Source organism: Callorhinchus milii, unplaced genomic scaffold, assembly GCF_018977255.1.
Source record: "Callorhinchus milii isolate IMCB2004 unplaced genomic scaffold, IMCB_Cmil_1.0 Scaffold2, whole genome shotgun sequence".
NCBI lineage: Eukaryota > Metazoa > Chordata > Chondrichthyes > Chimaeriformes > Callorhinchidae > Callorhinchus > Callorhinchus milii.
In genome coordinates this window covers 72,267,407-72,293,388 of record NW_024704743.1, presented here as the reverse complement: position 1 = coordinate 72,293,388, position 25,982 = coordinate 72,267,407, and the positions used below count along the sequence as shown (strand labels likewise).

The 25,982-nt window shown below is 40.0% G+C and overlaps 3 protein-coding genes across 9 annotated transcripts in view; 2 read left to right on the top strand and 1 right to left on the bottom strand.

The window, feature by feature from the left end:
* Positions 1-259: 259 nt before the first annotated feature.
* On the bottom strand, positions 260-17,926 carry LOC103181225 (transcription termination factor 1, mitochondrial). Of its 4 annotated transcripts, none has more exons than XM_007897536.2 (4): positions 17,742-17,855; positions 16,633-16,779; positions 6,840-6,913; positions 260-1,757 (listed from the first exon to the last, which is right to left on the bottom strand). In XM_007897536.2, exon 4 carries the CDS (start codon positions 1,717-1,719, stop codon positions 568-570), a length of 1,152 nt encoding a protein of 383 aa, XP_007895727.1. In that variant the 5' UTR covers positions 1,720-1,757; positions 6,840-6,913; positions 16,633-16,779; positions 17,742-17,855; the 3' UTR covers positions 260-567. The 4 variants fall into 4 exon arrangements, with proteins under 4 accessions (XP_007895727.1, XP_042188327.1, XP_007895729.1 ...); XM_042332393.1 differs by having other exon boundaries at positions 6,844-6,913; XM_007897538.2 differs by lacking the exon at positions 6,840-6,913 and having other exon boundaries at positions 17,742-17,926.
* On the top strand, positions 3,553-11,360 carry LOC103181271 (leucine-rich repeat and death domain-containing protein 1). The gene is made up of 5 exons (XM_042346986.1): positions 3,553-4,953; positions 8,231-8,429; positions 9,014-9,175; positions 9,327-9,447; positions 11,099-11,360. Exons 1-5 carry the CDS (start codon positions 3,553-3,555, stop codon positions 11,280-11,282), a joined length of 2,067 nt encoding a protein of 688 aa, XP_042202920.1. The 3' UTR covers positions 11,283-11,360.
* Positions 17,927-18,051: 125 nt separating the features above from the next.
* The window catches only part of akap9 (A kinase (PRKA) anchor protein 9), a 118,592-nt gene continuing 110,661 nt past the window's right edge, over positions 18,052-25,982 (top strand). For all 4 annotated transcript variants that reach the window (XM_042332271.1, XM_042332270.1, XM_042332269.1 and 1 more), the window contains exons 1-2: positions 18,052-18,225; positions 24,418-24,663. In XM_042332271.1, coding sequence (XP_042188205.1) covers positions 18,178-18,225; positions 24,418-24,663 — 294 coding nt within the window. In that variant the 5' untranslated portion in view covers positions 18,052-18,177. The remainder of the gene's footprint in view (positions 18,226-24,417; positions 24,664-25,982) is intronic.

Sequence of the window (25,982 nt, the reverse complement as noted above, 5' to 3'; positions counted from 1 at the left end):
TCATCCAAAGGAAGGCACCTCCAACAATGCCACAGTCCCCCAGCATTGCATTGGAGTGTCAAACTGGACGATGAGTTCAAAGTCGCAACGTGGGCTTGAACCCAAAATCTTCTGACTCAGAAGTAAAAGTGCTACCAACTGAGCCTGGCTGACACTTCTCTAAACCCCAGTACAGAGTAGTTGACCTAGTGGTCAAATTGCTTATTTCCGTGCTGTAACATTATATGTAATTCTATGTAGTAAAAACAATTAACTTTTGCATTGTAAAAGAGTTTTAGTTTTAATTGATTGTATTCACTACTTTATAAATGTTTGAAAGACCAAATCAGTACAGTAACCATACAGTCCACAATGTTTTCATTCAATAATGATTAGGTAGTTCAGTACAACTTATAATGGGAAATAGAAAAAAAAGTGTTTGTAAGTGAAACTCAATCAGATACATGGAAAAAGATACATATTACATGATATAAAGAATTATACATTATGCATCGTAATCAAAGCACTTCATAGTGTAAAGTGTAGAGACTGTCATTTCGAGGCAAACATGAAAGGAAATTAAAACTTCTACAATTCTTCATTTAGTTTCTCTAATTTTGCTTCAAATCGCTTTCTACTGTACTCCAAAATAGAGATGCCCTGATCTTCAAAGTTATATCTAACCTTTGCTAACTTATTTAGACGACTTTTCAAAGTGGCCACACTACATTCCAATACCCTTGGTGACTTCAGTATTTGTTCAATACATATTGTATCTTCTAGGAGACAATCGATTTTATTGGAAAGATTGTCAGATGAGACATAGAGTCCCGGAGGATACGTAGTAAAAAACTTCCTGATCTCCTCATCTGTACAATCTAGTAATCGCAATTTTTTAGCTGCATTATTGAAATTTACTGTAATGTAGTGATTGGAGAGGTCCAAAAGATCAGCACCTTGGCCTTGAAGAAGCTTTAAGATGGTATCATTAGTCAGTTTAAGAGATTCTTTGAGAAATTCAATGTTGGATTTGACCCGTTTAGTGCTTCGTATAAGTATGTACACATTCTTGGTAATGATCCGTTTAACAAAATCATTGGGATCATCACCACCTAAACACACACAGAGTTCTTGCAGAAACTCCACCATCTGCTTGTTCAGCTCCAAGCTATTGGAGAATGTGCGGGGGGCAGTTGTGAACATGCGATGCAAGTCCTTTGCTGTCAGACCAAGCGAACAAAGAAAATTTATGTTCTTTTCTAGATTCTCATTGTCACTTGAACGAAAATAGGACTCTGGGGAACGTTCGACAATCTTTATAATGTCTGAGTCTACCTTAAATATGTTTCTCCACAACTGCCACCTTTCTTCCAGGTGGCAAATGGAACGCGTGATGGCTCGGGGGTACCGTGAAATGATACTGGCAATTGTCTTGTGATCAGCTCCTTTGTTTCTCAAGAACTGTACAAGTCCTTTTTCGTTTGTTGTCTCCCTTCTCAAAACTCCCGGCTGCCTTTTTCTTGCCATTTTTATGTCCACACCCAAGAAAGACAAATTGTTTAACAGAATCCGATTCTCTGGCCTTTTGGTGCTCTTGGTTGGGTCATTCTGAATGGCAGTGCAGAATCTCAGGCAAGATATTTTCAACAGTGCAGCAGGAAGCCCATTTTGTGGAAAATGGTAAATCCTTGTTTTATGCAGGTATATGTGCATGGCTTGCAGCACTCGTCTCGGTGTCATGTCTCTCTGATACCAATGGTGCCTCAGCTCCTTCAGACCTACATGGATGGAAACCAACAAGTTACAGGTGTTTATAATCCACTTGCAAGGTGACCAAAAAGCCGTGGCACCATTACAATGTCTAATACGTCTTAAAGAAATGAAGATATATGTTTTTTTAGATAATAGGGTAGCTTCACAACTTTTTAGTTAACCAGTAGTTGCTACTATGAATGTTTCCAAAGTCCCACTTCCAAGACACCCCTCAGCCCTCGCCCCAGACACCCCTCGGCGCTATATAAGTGCAAGTTGTTGTTGTAGACAACCCTCTGAGAGCGCAATAAAGACATCTGCAGGTTCAACAGATCTAGAGTTATTCTATGAACCTGGCATTTCAGAGCATCTCAGAAAGGCCCATCAATAATAATCCTTGAATGTAATTTAGTGCCTTATCACATTGTCAGGATGTCTCAAAGCGCTTCACAGAGTTTACTCTAAAGTGGATTGATTGTGTATTTTGTGGGTGAAACGCGGCCAAGTTTGCCCACAAAATACAGTTACACCACTTTGAGAATTCTCTACGACATGCTAAGACGTTGTCGAGACATAATAATATATCAAACGCAAGGATTATTATATAGGGCATCAGTTTCTCTATCATTAGATTCCAAATATGGTACTTTTAATTAAACATCAGCAGTCCAAAATACCTAGGCTTAAAATATACATATAATAATAAAATAATTATTATTTTGATTATTTTTTCCTCTCTTGTTTTCCAAATCGCATCATAATAGGAACCACCCAAGACACAGGGATATTGTCATTAGCTGGTGAGGGTGTGGGGGAATCTGCTTTGTTTACCTGCAGCCACGGCAACGCAATCACTAGACTTTGGAAATAGAGTGGGAGGTTAGTGCAAAGCAGATTTTTTTTTACTGAACAGCAAACCAGGAAACAAACAGCGTACTAATAACCATACGCATTGTGTACAGTGAGGGAGCAGTAACACTAGAAAATATTATTGAAAGGAAAATTACCATATGGAGAAACAAAGAGAGACAACTAGATTTTCTAGTTTGATTTTGTTTTGCTGGGGGGGAGGGGGTTCTTTTTAAATGGGCAGTTATATATAAAACTGGCTTTGTTTCTCATGTCAACATTTTTTCCAATAGCACCTTTAAAAATTGTCACAAATTGAATTATCATATACAATTTACAACATACAATAGAACCATAGAAATTTACACCACAAAAGGCTCCATCTTGTCTGTGCTGACTCTTTTAAGAGTAATCCTTTCAGTCCCATTGACCGGCTTTTCTCCATACCCCGAAATTCCTGGTTTTACATTCTATACCACTATTTATAAAATTTACAATTCCATTTACTTTCTTGACAGCTTTGTCCACACACCTTCAATCTTTAAGGATTTATGTTCATCTAGGATCGTCTGCTATTTCCAATTTTAAAATCTTACCACTTGCTCTCCTTATTCTTATCAAAATGTATAACCCCACATTTGTCTGCATTACATTTCAATTGCCATGTTTCTTACTTCCGTTGCCAAACATGTCACCTCAGAGCTGAACTGGCTTAAAAAAAAATTCAAATTGCATTAAAGTTTTTTTTCAAAATTGTAATTTCGCCACTCCACCGCTTTGTAAATTTAAATTGACTTTGAGTGTAATACTATTTTACAAGAACAGTTTTGAATAATAACATTTGTTCTATGTTTTAGTGTGCTGCATTCACTAAGAAACAAATTCCTGAAAATGGAGGGCATTTCGAAAATTTCAAGTCACCCTACCAGATTTAAGCATCTATCTGTCAGTACTTTCAGTTCCTCTTCTGATATGACACATTTACAGGAAGACAGTATTAAAAATATGATCAGTGACCCTGATATTGAAGAATTAAATCTTCAAGGAAAAAATCTGACCGCATTTCCATCTGTAATTAACCATCTTGTTAAACTGAGAGTTTTAGATCTCAGTAACAACAGTATCACAGCTATTTCAGACAACATTGTTAACTTTGTCAACTTGAGGCAGCTTTCCCTTCACAAAAATTATCTTTCTCATGTCCCTATTATAATTGATGAGTTGGCTAATTTAAATGTCCTGGATTTGAGTTCAAACCAGCTAAGCAGTGTACCAGCAACCATAGTCAACTTGAAGAATTTGCAAACTCTCAATCTGAACTCTAATCAGATCAATATTTTTCCAAAACCAATATGCCACATTCCAAAGATAATAAAACTTGAGATTGCAGATAACAATATTCATAGTCTACCAATGCAGATCTCTGATTTAGTAAGCTTAAATGAAATGTGTCTGGATAATAATAAGTTAACATTTTTGCCTATACAATTTTTTGAATTGGTTAACTTGACACATCTAAGTTTATGTGAAAATCAGTTGACTAACTTGTCAGACAGAGTAGAGAAACTGCAAGAAATGCAGGTTCTAAAACTTTCCAAAAATTGTTTAGAAAGTCTTCCCAAAGAGCTCTTCACTTGTGTAAAACTAGAGAAACTTTTAGTTGATAACAATCAATTAACATACTTACATAAACACATTGGTAATCTGTATAATCTAAAAGAACTTTCTGTCAGCAAGAATAAATTGAAAAAATTGCCATTTGGCTTGTCGCATCTCCAAAACATTACAATTTTAGATGCTTCTTACAATGAACTGCAAAACATTCCTATTGAATTGAAAAACTGTTCGCAAATAGTCAGCGCCAATTTGAGCAACAATAAACTTTCAGAATTTCCAACTGCATTTAGCATAATGCCTAATTTGCTGAATTTGAATCTTAGTCACAACCAAATTACATATTTAAACTTTGATGTGTGCTGCATGAAGAGCCTTCAGTACTTTAATATAAGTGGAAATAAGATCTCGTCATTTCCCATTCATCTGTGCAAAGTTTGGAACCTGACCTATTTAGATATTAGCGAAAATGGGATGAAGGATATTCCAAACGATATTTCTCAACTGAGAAACCTTGTGAATCTTTATCTTCAAAATAATGAATTTAAGGAAATTAATAAAAATATATGCAATTTAGCGGATCTGAAAGTACTTGATATTTCAAACAATCAAATAAAGGCCATTCCAACTCAAATTGCAAATCTGACCAATATTATCGAACTCAACCTTTCTAACAACCAACTTCCATCATTTCCAATTGAAATATGTCAACTAACAAGCTTGCAAAAATTGAAAATCAGCCAGCCATTTGGTGCTAAGGTAAGAAAATAGCACTGTGTAACAATGAGGCTGTTTTTTTAAAAAATGGAATTGAAAAAAAACAGAATACTTTAGGATGCACTAAAATAGTAAAAGAAACATAGGTTTACAGTTCAAATGGCAAATTCAGAACAGACATCAGAATAATAATAATAATAATCCTTGCATTTGATATAGCGCTTTTCACGTAGGGAGGACGTCCCAAAACGCTTCACAGAATATACTGTAAAGTGAATTCACTGTATATTTGTGAGCGAACGCGGCAGCCAATTGCGCACAGCAATGTCCCACAAACAGTCGTAGATTGAAAATGACCAATTTATTATTGTTTTTGGTTTTGGAGGGATTATTATTAGGCTCTGTGTGGAGTAAGGAAACTTGCCCAAGGTTACGCCCTCTGCCTGGAAATGAACTCAGGTCTCTCACTTGCAAAGCGAGTGCTCTAACCACTGAGCTACAGGACTCCAGAAAGTATATCTTTGCCCAAAGAGCAATTCATGACTGGAACAAGATGACAGGAAAGGATGGTTGGCACCAGGACACTGATCTCATTTTGAAATAAAACCATCTTGATGCTATGAGAGGTCAGCAGGATGGCTTTTCTGTAAGGATGAGATCAAATGTACTGAAGGCCTTTCTTCATCCAAACCTCTCTTGCATTCATTTTAGCACATTTTCGTTATAGTTTGGGATTGTTTGGTGCTTGTTATAAAAACAGAATTAGATGAAATGTAGATGCAGAACATTTCTTCACACGCAGATTCAAAAATATTATGGAGAAAAAAATATATATGGTGGATAAACTTTGCAATGGGTTATTTTGTGGCAACATAAATGGCCACTAAGTGGCAGTGTTCCTTTCCTGAGAAATGAAATTGTCCTCTACAGATCCACCACCAAGTGTTTTTCCTGAATTGAAGGTGAGCGTAATTGGAACTTGAAGACCCCAGAGTCAATTTGTTTGTTTCATATTTATTATTCAATGTTGATTTGGTGAGGAGGGGTTAAAGTCATATTTTCTCTGGATGAAAATTAACATTTTAGCAAACTAAGACTACCCCTCAAAACTTCCATCCCAAAAATAACTAGTTATTTTTTGACCAGAGAGAACAAATTTATAACTTCTTATTCTCTGCTCTAACTTTTTTCTCTTTATAGGTTATTCAACTATGCATGAAGAAGCGTTCTGTGACCTTTTACATTTTTCTAACTCCTTTGATTTCAACAACAGGTTTTAAACACAGCAACATTATCCCATTATGCTTACATTAGGCTGCAGATACAATACTTGGTCTTCAAAGTATGAAGGATGTTCTCAGTCACTGATAAATGCTTCCCACTTCTTGATTGATGCTTCACTTCCCCCATTGTTGAGCACTATGAGATGTTCATTTTACATGAATGGTATGATGTTAGCTCATCATACTAGCTATGATGAGAAGTTGGTTAGGTTGGAGTTATATTCTTTAGAGCAGAGGTGGTTAAGGGATGATTTGATTGAGGTATTTAAGGTAATGAAAAGATTGGGCAATTTAGAAAGTGAGTGACTCATTACAAGAATAAAAAACAATAATAATTTGCTTACTTAATCCACAGACGTTGCTGTGCGCAATTGGCTGCCACGTTTCACCCACAAGTATATAGTCAATTCACTTTACAATATATTTTGTGAAGCGCTTTGAGACGTCCAAAAGACGTGAAAAGCGTTATAGCAAATGCGAGGATTATTATTATTATAATAAACCATAATCCTATACAAATTCAAGTTGTTCCTATACAAATCCAAGTTGTTTTCTTAAGATGAAACTAACACTTATCAATCTATCATGAATTATGTACCCTTGGAAATTCATGTTAATTCTGTCACAACATGCAATATATCATACCTACTTCCTGCACTCTCCACACAGAGCAAGGGGCTTAGTAGTCTCCCATCTTTAACTGCTCCTCATTGGTAGTTCTGGGGAGGTGGAATTGGAGCAGATGAGACACAGTGATGGATTTCCATGGTTACAGAAAGTTTGAGTACATTTAAAAATTGTTGCAGGAAGAATATTTGTGCTGGAGTGTGGCACAGTGTGAGAAAAGCAAACACAGGTCAATTAGAAATAGTCAAAACTTCATTAGAAAAAGAAAGAGAAAATCGGCTGCAAAGTTGCCAAACTGAAAGAGACAGTATAGACTGAGCGGAATGATAAAGGCAAATTCTTCCATTAGTACAAACTCCAAATTTTCAATCTGGTATAAGAATGCCAAATTGTTACAAACATAATAGAAAAGACAGGAATCTCAAGCCCTAAATTGATTGATGAGTTTTTAGATAAAGGTGAAGAGCGAGGGGAGCTTGTTCAAAATAGTGAGATATTGGTTATTGAATGGGATGCTTCAGGGGTCCAACCTGGGACTGGATCCCTTTCTGTATCTAGTATACATAAATGATGTGGATTTTCAGACTCAGTGCCAGGTAGTTACATTTTCATACGATACAGAAACAATTTTACATTTATATAGCGCCTTTTAGATTGGGAGGATGTCTCAAATTGTTTCAGAGTTGACTGGGAGCCCGACTTGGGAATGGGGAAGCTGAGGAGGGTGAGGGTGAGTGAGGTTAAAGTGACAAAAGCATGATTGAAAAGACAGCAAGCTATGGGGGAACCGTGGAATCAGATTCAGAGGAGGCGGCCAAGATCTTACAAAGAACACTGGGAAATAATAATAATCCTTATATTTGGTATAGTGATCAGGAGAATGCCTCAAAACACTTCACAGGATATACTGTAAAGTGGAGTAAATAATTGGGTTGATCACAAATAAACTGTGTTCATGTCCCTCAAGTCCCCTGCTCCACCATTGGCAGCTGTGCTTTCAGCCACTAAGGCCCAAACGCTGGAATTCTCTGTCTCTGCTCACCTTCCCTTTCTCTCGGCTCAATGTCAAACTATGCCATTATTAAACACTATTTTATTTAACATTTTGATGATGTAATTTGAAAACTGTAGCATTAATAATATGGAAGGATAAGATTAAATAAGCTAAAAGTCTCCATCTGAACTTCTAGTCGATCAGTTAATTCATGCAAACTATAACTTTCCTTGAGGTAGAACATTATCTTCAATTATCCATTGTATTGTTGAGATTTTTTTAAAAAATTATATTCCAGTAGTCACTTCCTAGTTATTTTTGTGCAACTCCCATGAAGTTATGTTCTTCATGCCGGATATCTCCAAAACTCTTCATAACATGTTACCTTTGGTTTGGCTATTTATTGCTTTTACAGCTGAGAGATATACCTTTTGAAGTGGGTAATTTTGTCAACCTACAAGAATTTGACATAGAAGACAATGAGATTCCATTACTTCCAAACAATATTGAATTAATGAGGAATCTAACCACGTTTAAAGCTGCAAATAATAGAATACGCCAAATCCCCAATTTCATTACAGCGTTGTCCAAACTCCAGCATTTAGACTTGAAAGGTAAGATGTCTGTAAATTTTAAGCTCTTTCTAAAATCTATAAAGCACTGTCTGTCATGAAATTCTTGACATAGGCTTAGGAAGGTAAGAATAGAAGGCATTTTGGTCCATCTTATTATTTCATGCCTGTTTTTTATTTTCTAAACATAGTTCTCTTCTTTTTCCCCATATCTCTTAATAGCCTTATTTCTAAAACCATAATTGAGAGTCCCTAAATCAATTTAAAAGGGAATTGTTTAGATTCTTGAAGAGAGGGAATATTAAGTACAGATATTGAGCAGGAGCATACGATTAGGTTGGCTCATGTGGAAAGCAATCCATCAACTAACAACCGTTCCTATTTACTGCTAGGTAAACAGAGGTGTGTGGAATAAGCAAACATGCTTTCACCCGCCCAGGAATTAAGTCCGGGTCCTCTCGCTTGCGAGATGAGCGAGCTAACCACTATGCCACATGTAGTTGTTCCTTAATAAGTGGAAGTTTAAGAATTTTTGAAAGTTGTGTACTATAATAATTAGTGTAAAACTCATAGTTGGCATGGATACATAATTATTTAAAAATATAATTTTTTTTCTACTTTGTTAGGAAATAAGCTGTCTTCTCTCCCAAGAGACTTTGGCCGTCTGAAGGCTCTGGAAGAAATACAGCTGGATGCAAATCCCCTAGTAAAACCCCCAATTCAAGTTTGCGAAGCAGAAAAGCTTTTTCCAATAGATGAATACTTGAGGTGTACAGCAATCAGGGACAGTAAGTATATGTAGTAATGTCAGCTAACACTGCTTGCAAGCCATCATGATTATTAAGTATCAGTAGCACAGAATACAGTTACAGTATTAAGTGGTTAATGACATACTGTTTCAATGTCTGTGTCAGTATTGTGTGTGTTGTTTTCTTTCAGAAAAGCTACTAGAAAAAATCATAAAGGTTATAACACAAAAGGTTTCTTCTGAGGATTTCGAACATCTTTGCAAGAAGCTACATCTGCCACACGAAAATGTTGCGTTATTGTCAAAAGCAAGGTTTGACATTTCATGCTTCCGCATCTGCTTTGTTGAGAAAATAAGTAATTCTCTGGAGAGATTGGTAATGCTCCCCCACTTTCTAAGATTTGCATCCAGATGGTTTCCATCACAAGATGATGTTCCTGAAATACATATGGGGGAAAATATGAATTTTCAAGTGGACCAGAAATGTGGTTCTAATGTGTCCTGAAAAACTATCCTTAAGATTCATGACAAGCTTGGGATTGAACACTCTTGTCCTGTACATGTAAACACATGTGAAGAAGCCATTTGGTTAATCATACCTATGTCGAGGAGCTTGGGCTAACTGCTCTAATTCCAACACCCTGCTTATTTTGTATTAAAAGCCCCAAATTACAATAGAAGTTTATATTTATATAGTGTCTTTCAAGTCTGCAGGATGTTCCAAGCCGCTTAACAAACATGACATGGCATCTGAGCTGGAATGGGAGTCGAGGAGGGTGGGGAGGAGATAGGTTACTGCTTTCAAGAAAAATGTTTCTTCAGCCAAATTGTTTACAATTAGTATCTATCAAGCGTGAACCTGCTACGTGGAAGGGTTTATTCTGAATTCTAAAGACACTACCATACAAATTTCCATTTATACAGCACCTTTCACATTGGGAGAACATTCCAAATCACTGAGTGTGTACCTGACAATAGGTGTCTATAATCCATGTCTCAGTGAACTTACTTTACAGTAAAGAAGAGCCATAGTCAAGGGAACGTCACAGATCCAGTGAGTTAGCTAATTATCTAGTATGGCACAAGGTAACTGCATTGGTTTCATCAACCTGTATAGGGAAGGGAAAACCAGCCGTGGGTTCTTATGCTGTGTGTGCACCTCAGGGTGAGGGCAGGATAATAATAATTGCTTTTGGTAATGCACTTTATTACTTCAAAGGTTATCTTGAAGTGCTTCACAGGAATTTCTGTGAAATGCGTATAATGTAGGCAAACACGACAACACAATTGTGCACAGCAATGTCCCACAAGCAGCTATGAAACGAATAACCACTCCGAACTTGAAAAGATTTCAATATTATTCTAGGTTCTCAGGCTCCTTCCGCTCCCTATCCTAAACCTCTGTGTGATTTCCTGATTTGTCTCTAACAACAATCATCTGTTTTACATCATAACTTATGCAACAATGAGAAGCATTCAATTCCAATCTAGATTTACCAAAATTGACATTAATAAGAACTGAAACAGCACAACACAGTCAGTGATCTAAAGGTTTGTGTCAAGTTATGGGGCAAGGCACAGGTTTCTATCTGTGATTCACTGGATGCTGAGCATCATGATCATGGTTGTGCCACAGGGTGGACATTACATTCTTCACCACAGGAAGGAAGGTTTTTGTTTGATCTTACTCATCTCCCAATGGTTACCTTAAGCGTTACCATTGGCAGAACCCTTTGGCAGGTTGCTCACTTCAAGACCTCTCACTCAAGGAAGGTGAATGTACTTGGGGTGAGGGGGCAGGGGAGAAGGAGGAGGAGGGGAAGAAAAGAAGGCAGGGCAGAGAGACCTGTTACAAAGGGAAAATAGTCATAACTAAAACAAGATTTACTTGATTTGGTAAAAGGAAAAAAATGAGCACTTGGCTATGTGACTATTGCTGAGAAGGTATTTTCTTTTCATATAGATCACTTACATTGGAAGATAAGCTAGCGCAAGCCCTGATCTGGTGGCAAAATCAACAACCACCTTCACTGGAACCTTCGGACTTAACGATTAATTTAATAAGAACTCTGGACATCGCAGACCTGCAAAAGCTGGCAGACATGGTGAAAGCCATACGAATATATGCACAAGCTATCAAATTCTAAGCATGCTCCATGCACACATTTCTGTCAACGAGTTGCAACGCAAATGTCAAAAAAGATCCATTGTGCAATAATAAAAGAATTTGAAGTTGAAGTCATCACATGTTTTTGTAGCATCCTTTTTAATTAGTAGGTCACATTTTAAGAAATTACATGAACATTTTTTAAATCTAATGAACAGTACAATAAGTACAACATGTTAAGACACACATCTGTACTTTGTGCACTCAAAAACAGTGCCATGGGAGCACTGCATTGTCCTTCAGATTAGCTGTTAAACTGAGATTCGCTTTGGTGGATGTTAAAGAGTCTTTATTTGGAAAGAAAATGAAGTTTCTCTCAGTGTTCTGACCAATTAAATCATAAAACTGATTATTCCCTTCATGGCTGTTTGTGGGACGTTATTGTGCACAACAAATTGGCTACGCGTTCATCTACAAAATGCACTTTACATTATATCTTGTGAAGGGTTTTAAGATATCTCAACATTACATGTGCTACATCAAATGTAATAATTTTTTTTAGACAGAAGAGTCTTAATTTCACTAAGGCAACATAGCTTTCACTCTTTGGAAACCGGTTAAAGTGGAATTTTTTACCCAGAAATTTTGCAAATTGGGAAGAGAACCCAGACTGTTAGGCAGCCTCCACTGTGAGCAGAACAAAATCCTAAATCATTCTTTTTGGAGAAAAATGTTCTTGAAATATCGTTGGTGACATCATCCGCAGACATGGGGCTAACTTCCACATGGATGCGGATGACACCCAACTCTACCTTTCCTCCTCTACCCTCAACTCCATGACCACCGATGTCCTGACAGCCCGCCTGTCCGACATCGAGTCCTGGACGAGAGACAACTTTCTTCAGCTCAATGTGCGCAAAACTGAGGCCCTCCTGATTGGCTCACGTCAGCGCCTCCGCACCTCAGGTGCTGACAGCATCAGCATCCAAGGCTGCACTCTCCACCTCGCAAAGCCGTCAGGAACCTCGGGGTTCTCTTCGACCCTGAGCTGTCCTTTCTCCCTCATATCCGCGCCACAACTGGCACCGCCTTCCATCACCTCCGGAATATCGCCAGACTACGGCACTACCTCACCCCTCACGCTGCTGAAACTCTGGTCCACGCCTTTATCACCTCAAGGCTGGACTATGGGAACTGTCTCCTCGCCGGCCTTCCCGCCACCTCCCTCCACAAGCTGCAGGTCATTCAGAACTCTGCAGCTCGTGTACTGTCCCGCACCAGGCTTCGGGACCACATCACTCCCACCCTCGCTCGCCTCCACTGGCTCCCCATCCCCCAGAGGATCGAATTCAAGATCCTCATCCTCACCTACAAGGCCATTCACGGCCTTGCTCCCTCCTACCTCTCCGACCTACTATCCCCCTACCTACCTGCCCGTACCCTCCGTTCCTCTGGCTCCGGTCTGCTCCACATCCCCTGCACCAACCGCCCTACCATCGGTGGTCGGGCCTTCAGCCTCTCAGCCCCGAGGCTCTGGAACTCTATCCCCAGTGCCTTCGCCGCCTCCTCCCTTTCCTCCTTCAAGGCCGGTCTCAAGACCTTTCTCTTTGACCGTGCCTTCAGCTCCCCTCTCGACTCTCTACCCCCTCCTCACTCCCTCCCTTCCCTCCCCTCACCCTGACCATTTCCCCCCAAGGCTCGGGTCCTGACCCAACTGTACAGCGCCTTGGGACGTCCTCCCGCCGTGAAAGACGCTCTATAAATGAAATCTTGTTGTTGTTGTTCTCTTGCTAGGCATCCAACCCTGCCTCAGTACAGCACTCTGAGACACTATCCTATGTGAAGGGCACCATATAAATGCCATCAGCTTTATAAGGAAATTATAATTAGGTTCTGTTAATGTTGAGCACAATACCCAATGCTTTTTCTTCTCTAGTTGTTAAATCCATATTGCATTCAGCTGTTTATTCACATGTGTCTATTGTTAATTTCTGGATAATGCATTGTAACCAGATGAAAGAAAGTTTGAAAGATGCCAATCTCTAGATAGGTTCCTAAAACTACTTGGCACTGCTTCCACTTTGTCTCCTCCTCTGATGGTTTCCCCTGCTGTGCTTGCATGGTCCCCTCAGCCTCTATCCTCAGTTCCCTCCTGTTCCTCATCTCTTGGCTACATCATCGGTAGACGTGAGGTTAATGTCCATGTGTATGCAGATCACACACAAATCTACTTTTCCACTTCTATGTTTGAAGCCAGGTCCACTGATGTTCTGTCTGCCTGCCTGTCAAACATCAAGGCCTGGAGGATTTGCATGCAATTTCTTGCATGTTATCATGTACAAGACAAAACTAATCTTCCTTGGCTTCCGCCATGGTCTCCAAACTTCAAGCTCTGATCTCAACCTCCCTGGCCTCTCTCTCAAACTGACCAAACCAGTGCACAACCTTGGTGTTGAGTATTATCCTCAGATCTCCTTTCTTCCTCACATGCAGTCTATGACCAAGACTTTTCTTCATTTTTGCCACATTGCCTGCCTAGTCCCCTTTCACACACTAAATGCCACCAAAACCCTTATGCTTTTTTTAAAAAAAAACCATCGACAAGACTTTTCTAAAACACTTCGAGATCGCACGAGTCTCGAGCTGATCCAAGACTCCACTAACCACACCTTCACTCATAGCAAACTCCCCATGAACATTACCACAATCCTCGCCAGGCTCCACTAGCTCCCTGTCTCCCAATGGATCCACTTAAAAGTTCTTCACCTTTGTCTATAAATCCCTTCACCCTCCTATCTCTATGATATTCTCCTACCCCAATCTTCTGATCGTCCACTCCACTTCAGCTCAACTAATGGACCTCCTGCTCAGCCCACGACAGCTCTGAGCAACCATTGGTGGCTGAACCTTCAGCTACCACATCGCTAACTTTCCTCTAGAATTCTCTCCATTTCTCCCACTCTCCATCTTTAAATCTCACCTAAAAGCCTTTCTTCAACCATGCTGTACAGTCACTTTCCCCTTTGATTTATGAAGCAATTCGAGATGTTATCCTACTTGAAGGGCAATATATAAATGCAACTGTTCTAGAGACCTCCTTGCTGGATGGTGCAAAATTAGTAAAGACAGAATGAAGATTGACTAAAATACCACAACAATGTACACTCACTGCCAAACCTTACACATAAAAATGGTTACCAAGGTGAAATAATAATAATTGCATTTGATATATCATCTTATCATGTCTTCTAAGTGTATCAAAGCGTTTCACAGAACATACTGTAAAGCGAATTGACTGTTTTGTGGGCGAAACATAGCAGACAATTACATGCAGCAAACAGTCGTGGATTAAGTGACCAATATATTTTTTTTTGAGGAATTATTAGCCCCGAAAAAGCGATCTGACAAACGACTAACAACTGGATTCTTACTTATTGCGAGGTTAACAGAGGCAAGTGGAGTAAGGAAACTTGCCCAACGTTTCGCATTGCTGGGAATCAAACCAGGGCCTCTCACTTGCGAGCTGACTGCTTTTACGCTCCAAGCTACAGGACTTGAGAAATACGGAACTGTACAACTGAAGAAAAAAATGCCTTCAGAAGAGAAGAAAATTAGAGAAAAAAAATAAAGTTGCTGTCGCATTATTTTTTATATATCCCATTCCCATTTTGACACTTGGGAAAAATAAACTGTAGCAGGGCTTCACACCAACAATCTATGGACATGGGCTGTCTTTCCTATATGCGATTTTTTTCAATCAAATATTCTTAATATTACATATTTATGTCAATTCAAAAGAGATTGTCTAATAAACTTTTGCGGAAACATTTCACGTACACATAACACTCTGTTCAGTTGATGAGATGCAAACAAATGCTTTTTGAGGTCATGCAATTAGCTGTAATGACCTGATCATCACTTACTTAAATTACAAATTGTGACATACTACTCCTTTGAAATGAATAATTAAATCGCTTAAACTTTCAGTTCTGCAGTGCCTTTCGAGAGCATTTGCAGATGAGTACTCCTTAAGAAGCAGACAGCCTTTAACTACAGAAGATAAAAGGACTTGATCATGTCCAAAAGGCGATGTGTTGAGTTAAAAATTAGCCAGACGATCCGCTGTACAACACCAATTTCCAGGAGGCAGCAGCAATCCACCAACACTGGTAATGTACTGCATGTCTTTGACTTTAGGCACCATATAGAATTCCTTTCTCTGTTGTGTCCTTTTTGACAATGCTTGGATGTTTGAACTCTTATTTTGTTTGTCCTAATCATAAGAGAGGCCCTATCTGAAGAAGACTCTACTGCCTATATGAATTTATTCTTCCATAATACCCATCACAGCATCAAGTCATTCGCTAAAAATGAGTCAAACATCCTAGTCTCAATCATCTCAAACATTCATTACAGCTATGAATTATGCAGTGTATGTAAGAATACATCACAATCCTGACCTGTGCCTTCTTGGTCTGCAATTTTGGTTTAACGAAAAAAGGTTTTAAGTTTTTATAAAATGTTCTGTAAAATTGCAACCTGCATCATTCTGCATCATCTCATTATTATTATTATTATTCATTTGTAACTTATACCGGATGTATCTGACCAACTAATCCTAAAACGTTCATAAATGTAATGAAAAGTACTCATTGTGATTCAGCAAAGGAGAACAACTTAGTGGTTTACAGAAGTAATGCCAACATCACAAGTTACACAATATTGTATCACTACCTTCATCTATCTGAAGATCTCTGTCATCCTCTGCAAAGATGAAACCTTTTGTAATTGTGCATAAAGGAAATTTTCCTCTGGAAAAAAACACCTCAGCAATTGGCTTAACATTTTAAAATGTTACTATTGAAAATAATTCTAAAATAAAACAAGCAACATGACCTGAATCAACACTACAAAATGTAAGAACTACACACAATTCTCTTACAAACCGCATATAATAATTCAGCATTAGTATAATGTCTGCCTGTTCAGGTTGACGTGAAACCTGAAGATTATAATAAGATTATAATAATAATAATCCATATATTTGATAAGGCAGCTTTCACTTCAGAAGGACATCTCAAAGCACTTCACAGGATTTACTGTAAAGTGCTATGACTGCATTTTGTTTGGGAAGTTCTCACGGCCACTATTCCAAAAGAGAACAGAGTTTCTCCTAGTGTCCTGGCCAACAATTTTCCAAATAAAATTGTCCTTCACTTCAAGGCAGTTTGTGGATCATTGCTTTTTCAGCATTTTTACTGTCACCTCCCCCCTCCCTCTGGATCAGGGTCAGACTCCATCACTGTCAAACACTCCGGGACGTTATCCTGCATGAAGGGCGCTATATAAACGCAAGTTGTTGTTGTATGCAAATTGACTGTTATACTCACCTTCACTACAATTTAAAGAAAACTCTGTGAAGCAATTTGATACACTTCAACGTAATAAGGCATTAAACTTTTCATCCAAATTCTGACCAAGTCTGCTTTCAATTCTGGAACATCGCCCGTCTGCACCACTACCTTTCCACAAACCAGCTGAAACATACATAAATGAAAATTGTCGTTGTTGAATATCAAATGGAAGGATTATCATTATTCTAACATTCCACTATCCCATGTTTTTCGGGATCAGAGGCAAAGTCTCAATTCTGATACTGTACTGGCAAAAAATACTCAGTCCCAGCCTATGGTCATTTCCCTTCTTCCTTGCTCTGTGCCCAACCCCATTAGCGCACAGTGCTCTGAGGCGCTATCCTGCATGAATGATACCGTATAGTTTAAAGCTATTGTTTTCGTTGTTGATTTGGATAACCTTAAGCACGGTTACGAGTTCTCCCAAGGCTGACCAAATAAACATCCTCATATCTTGTAAATCTTCCAAGATCTCCAGGACGGCAGATCACTGGTGCTGGTTCCTGACCATATCTCAGTAGTTTCCAGCTTTTGCAATTGGCAAAAACATCCTCACCATCTCTCGTCCTGATTGAGAATCCCAATCCTATGCCCTGTATTTCTGCTTTCATGGTCAAAATCAACAGAATGGTTGCATATATATATATATATATGTATATACATAGTGTGGCTCGGAGTCTGAGGGTTGTGTTTTAATCCTCACTCACAGTCCAGACTGGGGGAGAGCTGCTGCTGAATCCAAGCACTCAACTCCTGCAGTGAAATGTTGTGCCGTATATGACGAGTTGTAAATAATTCAGCCACAGCGCAGTATGTTTTAATGATGAGCGAGTTCGCCCCTCACAGGTCAGAATCGGCCTAACTGCCGCTGCGAGGAATTGCCCCGAATGTCGGCAAACCACACGGGGCCTCGGGGCCCCCGATCCCCGGCTCCCGGGCCTCCAACAACAACAACAACAACAAGTCACACTGGGCCACCGCCCTTCACGTCGGAAAGACGTCGTAACTCTAACCACCAACAGGCAGCGCAGGGCGCGATGTCCCTCCATGACGGCCCCTCTCATGAACACCTCAGTCAGACTGACCTCAACACCGGGCCCTGTGAACGCTCATTTTAGCCAAAAGCTCGAGAGGCCAAACCGTGTTGCGAACACGAGCGGCAGCTCCGCGCGGCGCCGCTACCTGACATGCGCGGTGATTGGGTGAGGTCGCTCGGCCGGACACGCGCGGTGATTGGGTGAGGTCGCTCGGCCGGACATGCGCAGTGATTGGGTGAGGTTGCTCGGCCGGACACGCGCAGTGATTGGGTCAGGTCGCTCGGCCGGACACGCGCAGTGATTGGGTCAGGTCGCCCGGCCGGACATGCGCAGTGATTGGGTGAGGTCGCACGGCCGGACATGCGCAGTGAGCGCGCGTGGTGCGGCGCCGGCGGTCGCCATGATGACGCGGGGAGGAGCTGTTGAGGGCGGGCGCTCGGCGGTGCTAACGTGTCACTGACCTCAGTGCTGCTCTGTGACAGGAATGGAAGACGAGGAGAGACAGAAGAAGCTGGAGGCCGGTAAAGCCAAGGTGAGGTCTGCACCGCCGCCAACACCGCCACCGCCGCCACCCCGAGCCCAGCCGCGCCCGTGTCTCCAGTCGATGGTTGGCATTGTTGTCCGGCAGGGCAAGGCTGGGCTGGCAAGGCTGGGAGGGCAGGGCTGGGCTGGCAGGGCAGGGAGGGCAGGGCTGGCAAGGCAGGGAGGGCAGGGCTGGGCTGGCAGGGCTGGGAGGGCAGGGCTGGGCTGGCAGGGCAGGGAGGGCAGGGCTGGCAAGGCTGGGAGGGCAGGGCTGGGCTGGCAGGGCAGGGAGGGCAGGGCTGGCAAGGCAGGGAGGGCAGGGCTGGGCAAGGCTGGGAGGGCAGGGCTGGGCAAGGCTGGGCAGGGAGGGCAGGGCTGGTGTGAGGGAAGGAGCGGGAGCCTGTCCTGCCCGACCCCGTCTCCAGCTGCCGAGACACACGCTTTCCTGCCGCTCGTTCCCAGGCTGCAGGCGGCTCCCAGGCCTCTGGTCTCTGACGAGCGGAGACGACAGGAGACCGAAGCTGTGGGTCAACACCAAACACACAAGTGAAACGAGCGGCTGCATGCGGAGTGACCCGCTGTGTGCGGAGTGACCCGCTGAGCCACCGGCTGCTCAGTGTGGAGAGGGAAGTCAACACAGCCAGGGGGGAGGGAGGAGAATACGCTAAGGTTTAAAAATAAAGCAAAGCAAAATATATGTTTGTTTTCCAACCACACTGCACAGCCGTGTTTACTCACAGCATGCACACCCAGTACACGGTTTGATAAGTGTTGCACTTGGTGCAAGGGTCACAATACCATACAATCCTTGACCAATATCATTTCAAAGTCTTCAAGAATTTTCCACCCAAACCGCACAAAATTCATCTGTGCATTTTCTCAAATTTTCACATTGAGATTTATTTCTTACCAGTATAGCTTGCAGAGGTGGATGTGTTTCATAGAAGGACCTGGGTGTTTGGTTAAGTTCAGCAGTTGAATTATTGTGTCCACCACCTCAAAAGTATTTTAAATTTTATAGCACCTTCATACATCAATGTATTTAAGAGCTTAACGTTTAATTACTGCTAAGATTTGTGACTTTTTGGAGGTAAGCATTGCAGACATTGGTGACAGCAAAGCACCATAAATGTCCCCAAGATAAATGACCAATTAATTTGGAGGATTGTTGTCCAGGACACAAGGAGAAACGTTCTCTGATCAAATAGTGCCTTTGGGATAGGGATCTTTAACATCCACCTGAACAGGTTTAATGACAGCATCACTGTCACAGCAGCTTTCCCTTTATATTTGTCACAACAACAACGCGGGACGATGTCCCAAGGCACTGAGGTGCTACTACTGTTAAGAAATTGTGAAGCCATGCAGTGTACATGGCATACACCAACTCCCAATTTCCACATATCTTTATGTACTGAAATGTTTACTGAACTTCAAAACATTATAGATCTCCAAGTATGTTCTGTGCTTCCGATGTAGTTTATGTGTATTCACAACAAAGTGTTTACTTCACACCACTTAGTTCAATGCACTGTAGTAATCAGTGATAAAATGAGCGGAGTTGGAGCTGAGGTGATGCGTCTTACAATGGAAGATGGTAATCAATGTGATGCTTTATGGTGTTCTCAGTATTCTGGGTCTTGAGCCAGACAGGTCTGTAACACACAAAGGCACTGTTGATGACAGACCATTTGGCTGGCTCATTGGAGAGATGGACGATACCAGGGGCAAGGATTCTTCACACCACTCAGTTAACATTGCGAGCCAAAGTTCTGATGGGTAGAATGCTCTTAGGTGGACAAGCAGTGAAAAGAAACTTGCCAGTCAGTGTTCACAAGGTTTAGCTAAATGGATCCTCTGGCAGTCTTGGTAGGTCTGCATACTCCCAAGGCATTGTTGATGATGTCAGTCAATCCGGCTTATTCCGGGGACTCCGAGGAGCAGACCAGTTACTTAAGATTCTCCCACCTATTTCTGGTTAACCCTACAAGCCAAAATCCTAATAGCTGAACAAACAGCGAGATGCTTGCCAGGATTCGCAGTGGCACACTGTGGGGTCCCCAAATCTTGGATCTTGCTAACCTGCACCTAAACTCTCAGGCTTACAGTACATTTTACATTTATATATCATCTTTCCTGTTGGGTGGATGCCTCAAAATGCTTTACGCTGCTGGATGGACAACCATTCTGAGGGGTGCAAGTTGAAAAGGGTGGAGAGGGTAAGATGCCTATAAACATGGACAAAGGATCTTGTCTTAAGGTGGATGATTTACATGAGTAGGGTGCATAGTGTTGTTGGTGCATTGTGATTGTGTGCGTGGAAGAGATACTTGGCTGACCAAAATAAAAGTGTAAAGTTGTTTGGGTCTGCGTACTTATGTAATGATATATCTATTTATTTATTTATTTCATACATGCACATTGATTAGTAGGTGAACTGATCAGAAAGGAGATTTGCCAACTGCTAAACTAGATATTTTGGACCCATGAGAGGAAAATGAACACATAATCATTCTGTTAATAAAAACAGTTCAAAATGCTGTACTGTGTAGGGCTTCAGATAAAATAAGTACAGAATTTAGGGAATTTCTGGTAAATTGAGTGCTAGCAGGAAAGAATCTTGATTGCTACTATATTAAGAGTTACAAGTAAAGTTATTTCTTGAAGTTGTAGATCTATACTTAATCCAGAGCAGAAAGTAGCCAAGGAATTTCCAGCAATTGTAGGCTAGGGATAAAAGTGACTCCCAGTGGATCACTTGAGCAGCCTGTATTCAGTGATGGCATTTATACACAAAACATTTGTAGAATGTTAATGTTAAAAGGCTGAGTGTAACTGGCATATGACTTATTTGATCGTGCTCTCAGTCATCTTTCCATTCCCCACCCTCAACTCCTAGCGCAGATGTCCAGCCAGACATGTCAAGCACTTTGAGATTCCCTCCTGACGTGAAAGGCACTATATAAATGTAAACTGTTGTAATTTTATTGTAATCCAGCTTTTTTCCCAAAATCATAACCAGTTGAATATTCCTTTTCTGAGTTTGAAGTAATATTATAAGGTAGGAACATTTGATAGCTTACCACAGGAAATGTGAAGTGGACAGAACTGTTAGTCCACTCTTGTCTATTTTTAGCTGGCACCTCCCTACCTCTCGGACCTCCTCACTCTCCAATCCACAACCCGTGCCTCTGCTCGACTGGCACCAGCCTCCTGCTCGTCCCTCGCACCCTACGCTCCACTATTGGAGATCGCGCTTTCAGCCACTGCGCCCCAAAACTTTGGAACACTCCCTCAATTCCTCCGCCTTGCCCGCTCTCTTCCTTCTTTGAAGTCCCGCCTGAAAACTTTCCTCTTCAACCGTGCTTACGGCCCCCTCCCCCTGGCTCAGATCAGGCTCCACCACTGCTAAGCGCTCTGAGACGCATAGAGGATGCTATGTAAGTGCAGGTTGTTGTTGTACTGATTAGAGCGCTTGCCTCACAAGTGAGGCGACCCATGTTAATCCCTTCAAAAAAANTTATAATAATTTGGTCAATCAATCCATGACTATGGTGTGATTTGCCCGCAAAATATACAGTTAATTCACTTTACAGTATTCTATAAAGTGCTTTGAGACATCTCAACTATGTGATAAGGTGCTATATCAAATGCACAGATTATTATTAATTATAGGAATATTTTGGTCCCTTATAAAGTTTTTCCTACAAAGCATTTTCTTCTCCCTCCTTGTACGTTTGAGGTTATTATCCATTGTGGTAGATGGGGAAACCTCCAAGGGGTAAAAGTGATTGGGTATTGAATGTGTAAACCTCAAATGTTCTAAGATTAATTTCATTTACAGTGTTTCATTTAGCTCATTGCTTTCACACAATTAATTCACAGTATTTGAAAAATAGGAAATGAATACATCAGCTTCTAACTACATTTGGAAAATCAAATACTACTTGATTATAGAGATTCTTGTCATTAAGTAAATCTATCTTCATATCAAGAAGGTTTCTATCTTGATTGAAAACCTAACATTTGCATTTAATATACAGTAGTGCCTTTCATGTTGGGATGTCTCAAAATTGCTTCGCACGATTTTCTGTGAAGTGTAGTAATCGTATATTTTGTAGGTGAAAGTGGCAGCAAGCTTCTACACAGCAATGTCTCAAATGTTTATGTATTTATGCCAAACCTTATGTGACACTTTGAAACAGTTTGCTGCTCTGTCTATCATATAGTGCTTGATTCTCCTCACTCACAGTAAATGATGAACTAAATGACCTTTCAAAGGAGAACATGTTCTCTTCTATTCAGCTTTTTAATTTCTAGTGTGCAAGTTTAACAAGATCAGGCATGTTCTCTTTATTTGGTTTAAGCAATGAAATAACATGCCTGTCACATTGTGTTAATGAATCTGTATACTGGATGCATCACAATATGTTGTAGTACAGCAGCATCTGAGCTTGAATATTTAATCGGAGGGATGGGATGGGGAAAAGGTTTAATTATTTTGTTCAAGTTGTCGCTTTTCTAAGCTGTATAAATTTTTTACTAGCTGGAAATTTCACCTTAAAAATGTTTATTTTGCACTTCAGTCCTTTTGTTGAAACTATACTTACACACGGTACACATACTAGAAACATAATAAATGCTTAAATGTTAATAATTAAACCATCTGTCCAATACGTGTCGTCCTCCTCTGCTTGCTTAAAAAAAATTGACTTTAGGTAACGGGTATTTCTTCGGCTTTGTCATTCACAGGTGAATGAAATTGTTGATGAAAAATTCAGTAATTATGACTGTTTATTGTACCATATTTTACTTTTGGAATGTATGCTGGAAAATCACGATAATATAGTACTAGAAAAATGAGACATTACATAATGAAACACAAACTAAGAAGCTTCCCCAATGTTTATAGAGGGCAAAGACAGTTCCTTGAATAGCACTAAGCAATACAGTATTGACCAGGTCCTAGGTTCAATTCCCAGATTCTGCTGAATAAAAAAACTTAAGCGGGGGAGCTAGGATATGTGTTGCGGTGCAACAATTTTGCTTTTTGGTTCTGAACTAAAGAGAAAATTCAGTTAGGGTTCCTGCTCCTAAATTCTGACCAATGATCCCTGGTGGCAAATACACACAGACAGCTGGTGAGAACGGGATTGAGTTTGGCTGTGATTCCTTTTCTCCCCCCGCCCCGCAATGATCAAATACGAATTGCTTGCCAACACACACAGACTTGTGCATGAAGAATGGACACTCGGACGAAGGTATTTTGCAGCGCTGAACCCAGCAAGTGTCTGGACTTTTAGTAAAGGAATAAAGAGAAGACAATTAACAAATAACACCACCAGCTGTCAATGAGAATAAGACTGTAACCTTGAGGTGCTGCTAACATTTGTAAACTGCTTGGGCTGTTAATCTGTGTTAGTGAAGCTCATCAGAGCCACTTAATTTCAATCGGTGTCTTATCAGAACTATTATGCAAATTTATTATTCATAATATGAAACAATTTAGTAAATAGAAAATACATTTATTGCTAAATAAATGTTGCCATAGTTTCTGATGCGTACTGTCTTGAATCAACAGTAATAGAGTTGTGCATAGGTTTTGTATTTGGAAGTTACAATAGCATTGGAAAACTGCTTCTAATGTTTTCAGGCAATTTATTGATCATTGCAATTAATCAAATCAACATTTTTGTTTGCTCACCATTAACTCTTGTATTATTTTGCATATGTTGAAGATTTTCTAAATTGTAAAGTATCCAGCACTGTTGTTTATGTTGCTGTAATTTGAAGAGATTACAGAAATTGTATTTCACAAATTGCAGGTCACTAACCTGCACAATATTCCTGCCTCATCCAAATTTACCTTAATTGTTGGTTGTGGGATGTTGTTGATGTAGCATTAATTGTTGCATTTCTCTACTTTGAAATAACATCTCATTGTGTGAAATGCTTTGAGATAATTTCAACACAATAAGGTGCTACATGAAATTCTAGCATTATATTACTGTGTACAGCAACTGTGTAATTTGTTTTAAATATGGTGCAAAAGTATAAGGAGCTCATTCAAATAGTGCTATCATTTTCGTTCATTTCCATTTTTTTATACAACACTTATTTTCAGTTTCTGTAAACTGAAAGCATTTGGTTTAGAATTCATTGTTATTACATTAAAAGGATATCAAACGTTTATATTTTGCAGCTTGCCCAATTCCGGCAAAGGAAAGCTCAAACTGATCAAATTCCAGTGAAAAAGCAGAAGAAGAAGAAAAAGAAGGCAAGCAATAAAGCAGAGGAACAAGTACAAGGTGGCAAAGATAAAGATCAGTTGCAAAGTGATGAGACTTGTGCAGGGAAAGGACCATCAAGTGACGGTGCAGAGTTCATAATTACCAGAACTTTACGCAGTGGAGATACGATCAAACAGGATCAGACCTATACAATTGAGGTGGGAGCTTCTTCACTATTTGATTTATTTGAGCAAACTGAATTATTAAAAACACTTACTAATGCTCATAAGTATGGATAGGTATCTTTGAATTGTTCATCCACAGAATGATGGGGCAACAATCATTCTTCGGTTAATTGGGGTTTTAGGTGGATACACTTGAACTTTTAATGTTTCTAAAATGCTTAAAAACTGAGTTTTGTATAACACCCCAAGAAGCAATGCATTCATGATGATTCTAGAGCTCAGTGCAAAACTTATTTTCAACAGTCGAAAGGATAAAACATATTTTTGAATAAAAGCTACTGTTGAATTGTGGAGATGATCCATCTATAAAGTATGTGTACAATTATTTCTAACTCTTACCGCTGTAAGGCGCTATATCAAATGCAAGGATTATTATTAAGATTATTATTATTATTTTCTTCCGAGCTAGCAGTAGGGACATTTCACACGATGCCTTGACCATAGATGTAATTTCGTAGTTCTTTTTAATAAAAAAAAGAGGATTATCTTTTTTGGGTTGGGAAATAAAATCTGCATGCAAAGCCGACCCAACAGGACATTTTGTGTCGAATTCAGCATGTGTTTGCCTAAAATACAGCTCTAAATTAATTTGTTAAGGCACAGGAACTGTAGCACCACAAACCAAGCACACTGGTTTTGAAGTTCTCTCTTGTGTAAACAAGAACTGTTACTTTCCAAAATGGATTAAACTCTCTCAACGCAATGTCTTCTTCATATTTTCTTTTTGACCTACTGGGCTGACTAAGCAACATGTTTAGGGGTAAAAATCAAATACTTAGAAGATCAACAATTAAACTTCAACACACTTGAATCAAAGGCTGCAGCTCACAGACTGGCATTGAGCTTGTTGGCTTTGGGGGTGAGATTATGCGGCAATGCCATCACCTCAGCGAGGGATTTAGTAATTGTTAATGGAGTTATTGTTAAGGTGTGTTGCGAGAGACTACCAAGAACATGGTGTGCTACCTGGTGACACATGGCCAGTGATTGGCCACCTCTAATGCAATGTTTAGTGTACTGTATTGTTGGAGATGTTATCCTTCAGATGAGACAGTAAACGTCTGTAAATTCAGGTGGATAGTAAAGATCCCATGGCACTGTTCGTCTCAATGACATAATTAGGTGGTATATCAAATGCAAGGATTATTATTCTTGCAATTTATTTCAGAAACTGCTTGATGTCGCAATGGGAAGGGTAGTATGGGTGGGATTCTGTAAAGAAGAGATTCAGTTACTGAAAAGCTTTCTTCAATTTCAACCTCGCCTTTGTGATATTTTGTGAAATAATCACA

Excerpts from the sequence above, each read along its gene's own strand:
- LOC103181225 (XM_007897538.2), bottom strand. The coding sequence starts at position 1,719 with ATGACACCGAGACGAGTGCTGCAAGCCATGCACATATACCTGCATAAA.
- LOC103181271 (XM_042346986.1), top strand. The coding sequence starts at position 3,553 with ATGACACATTTACAGGAAGACAGTATTAAAAATATGATCAGTGACCCT. Across the intron at positions 4,954-8,230 it reads GCCAGCCATTTGGTGCTAAG|CTGAGAGATATACCTTTTGA; the intron begins GTAAGAAAATAG and ends TTGCTTTTACAG. Across the intron at positions 9,176-9,326 it reads GTGTACAGCAATCAGGGACA|AAAAGCTACTAGAAAAAATC; the intron begins GTAAGTATATGT and ends GTTTTCTTTCAG.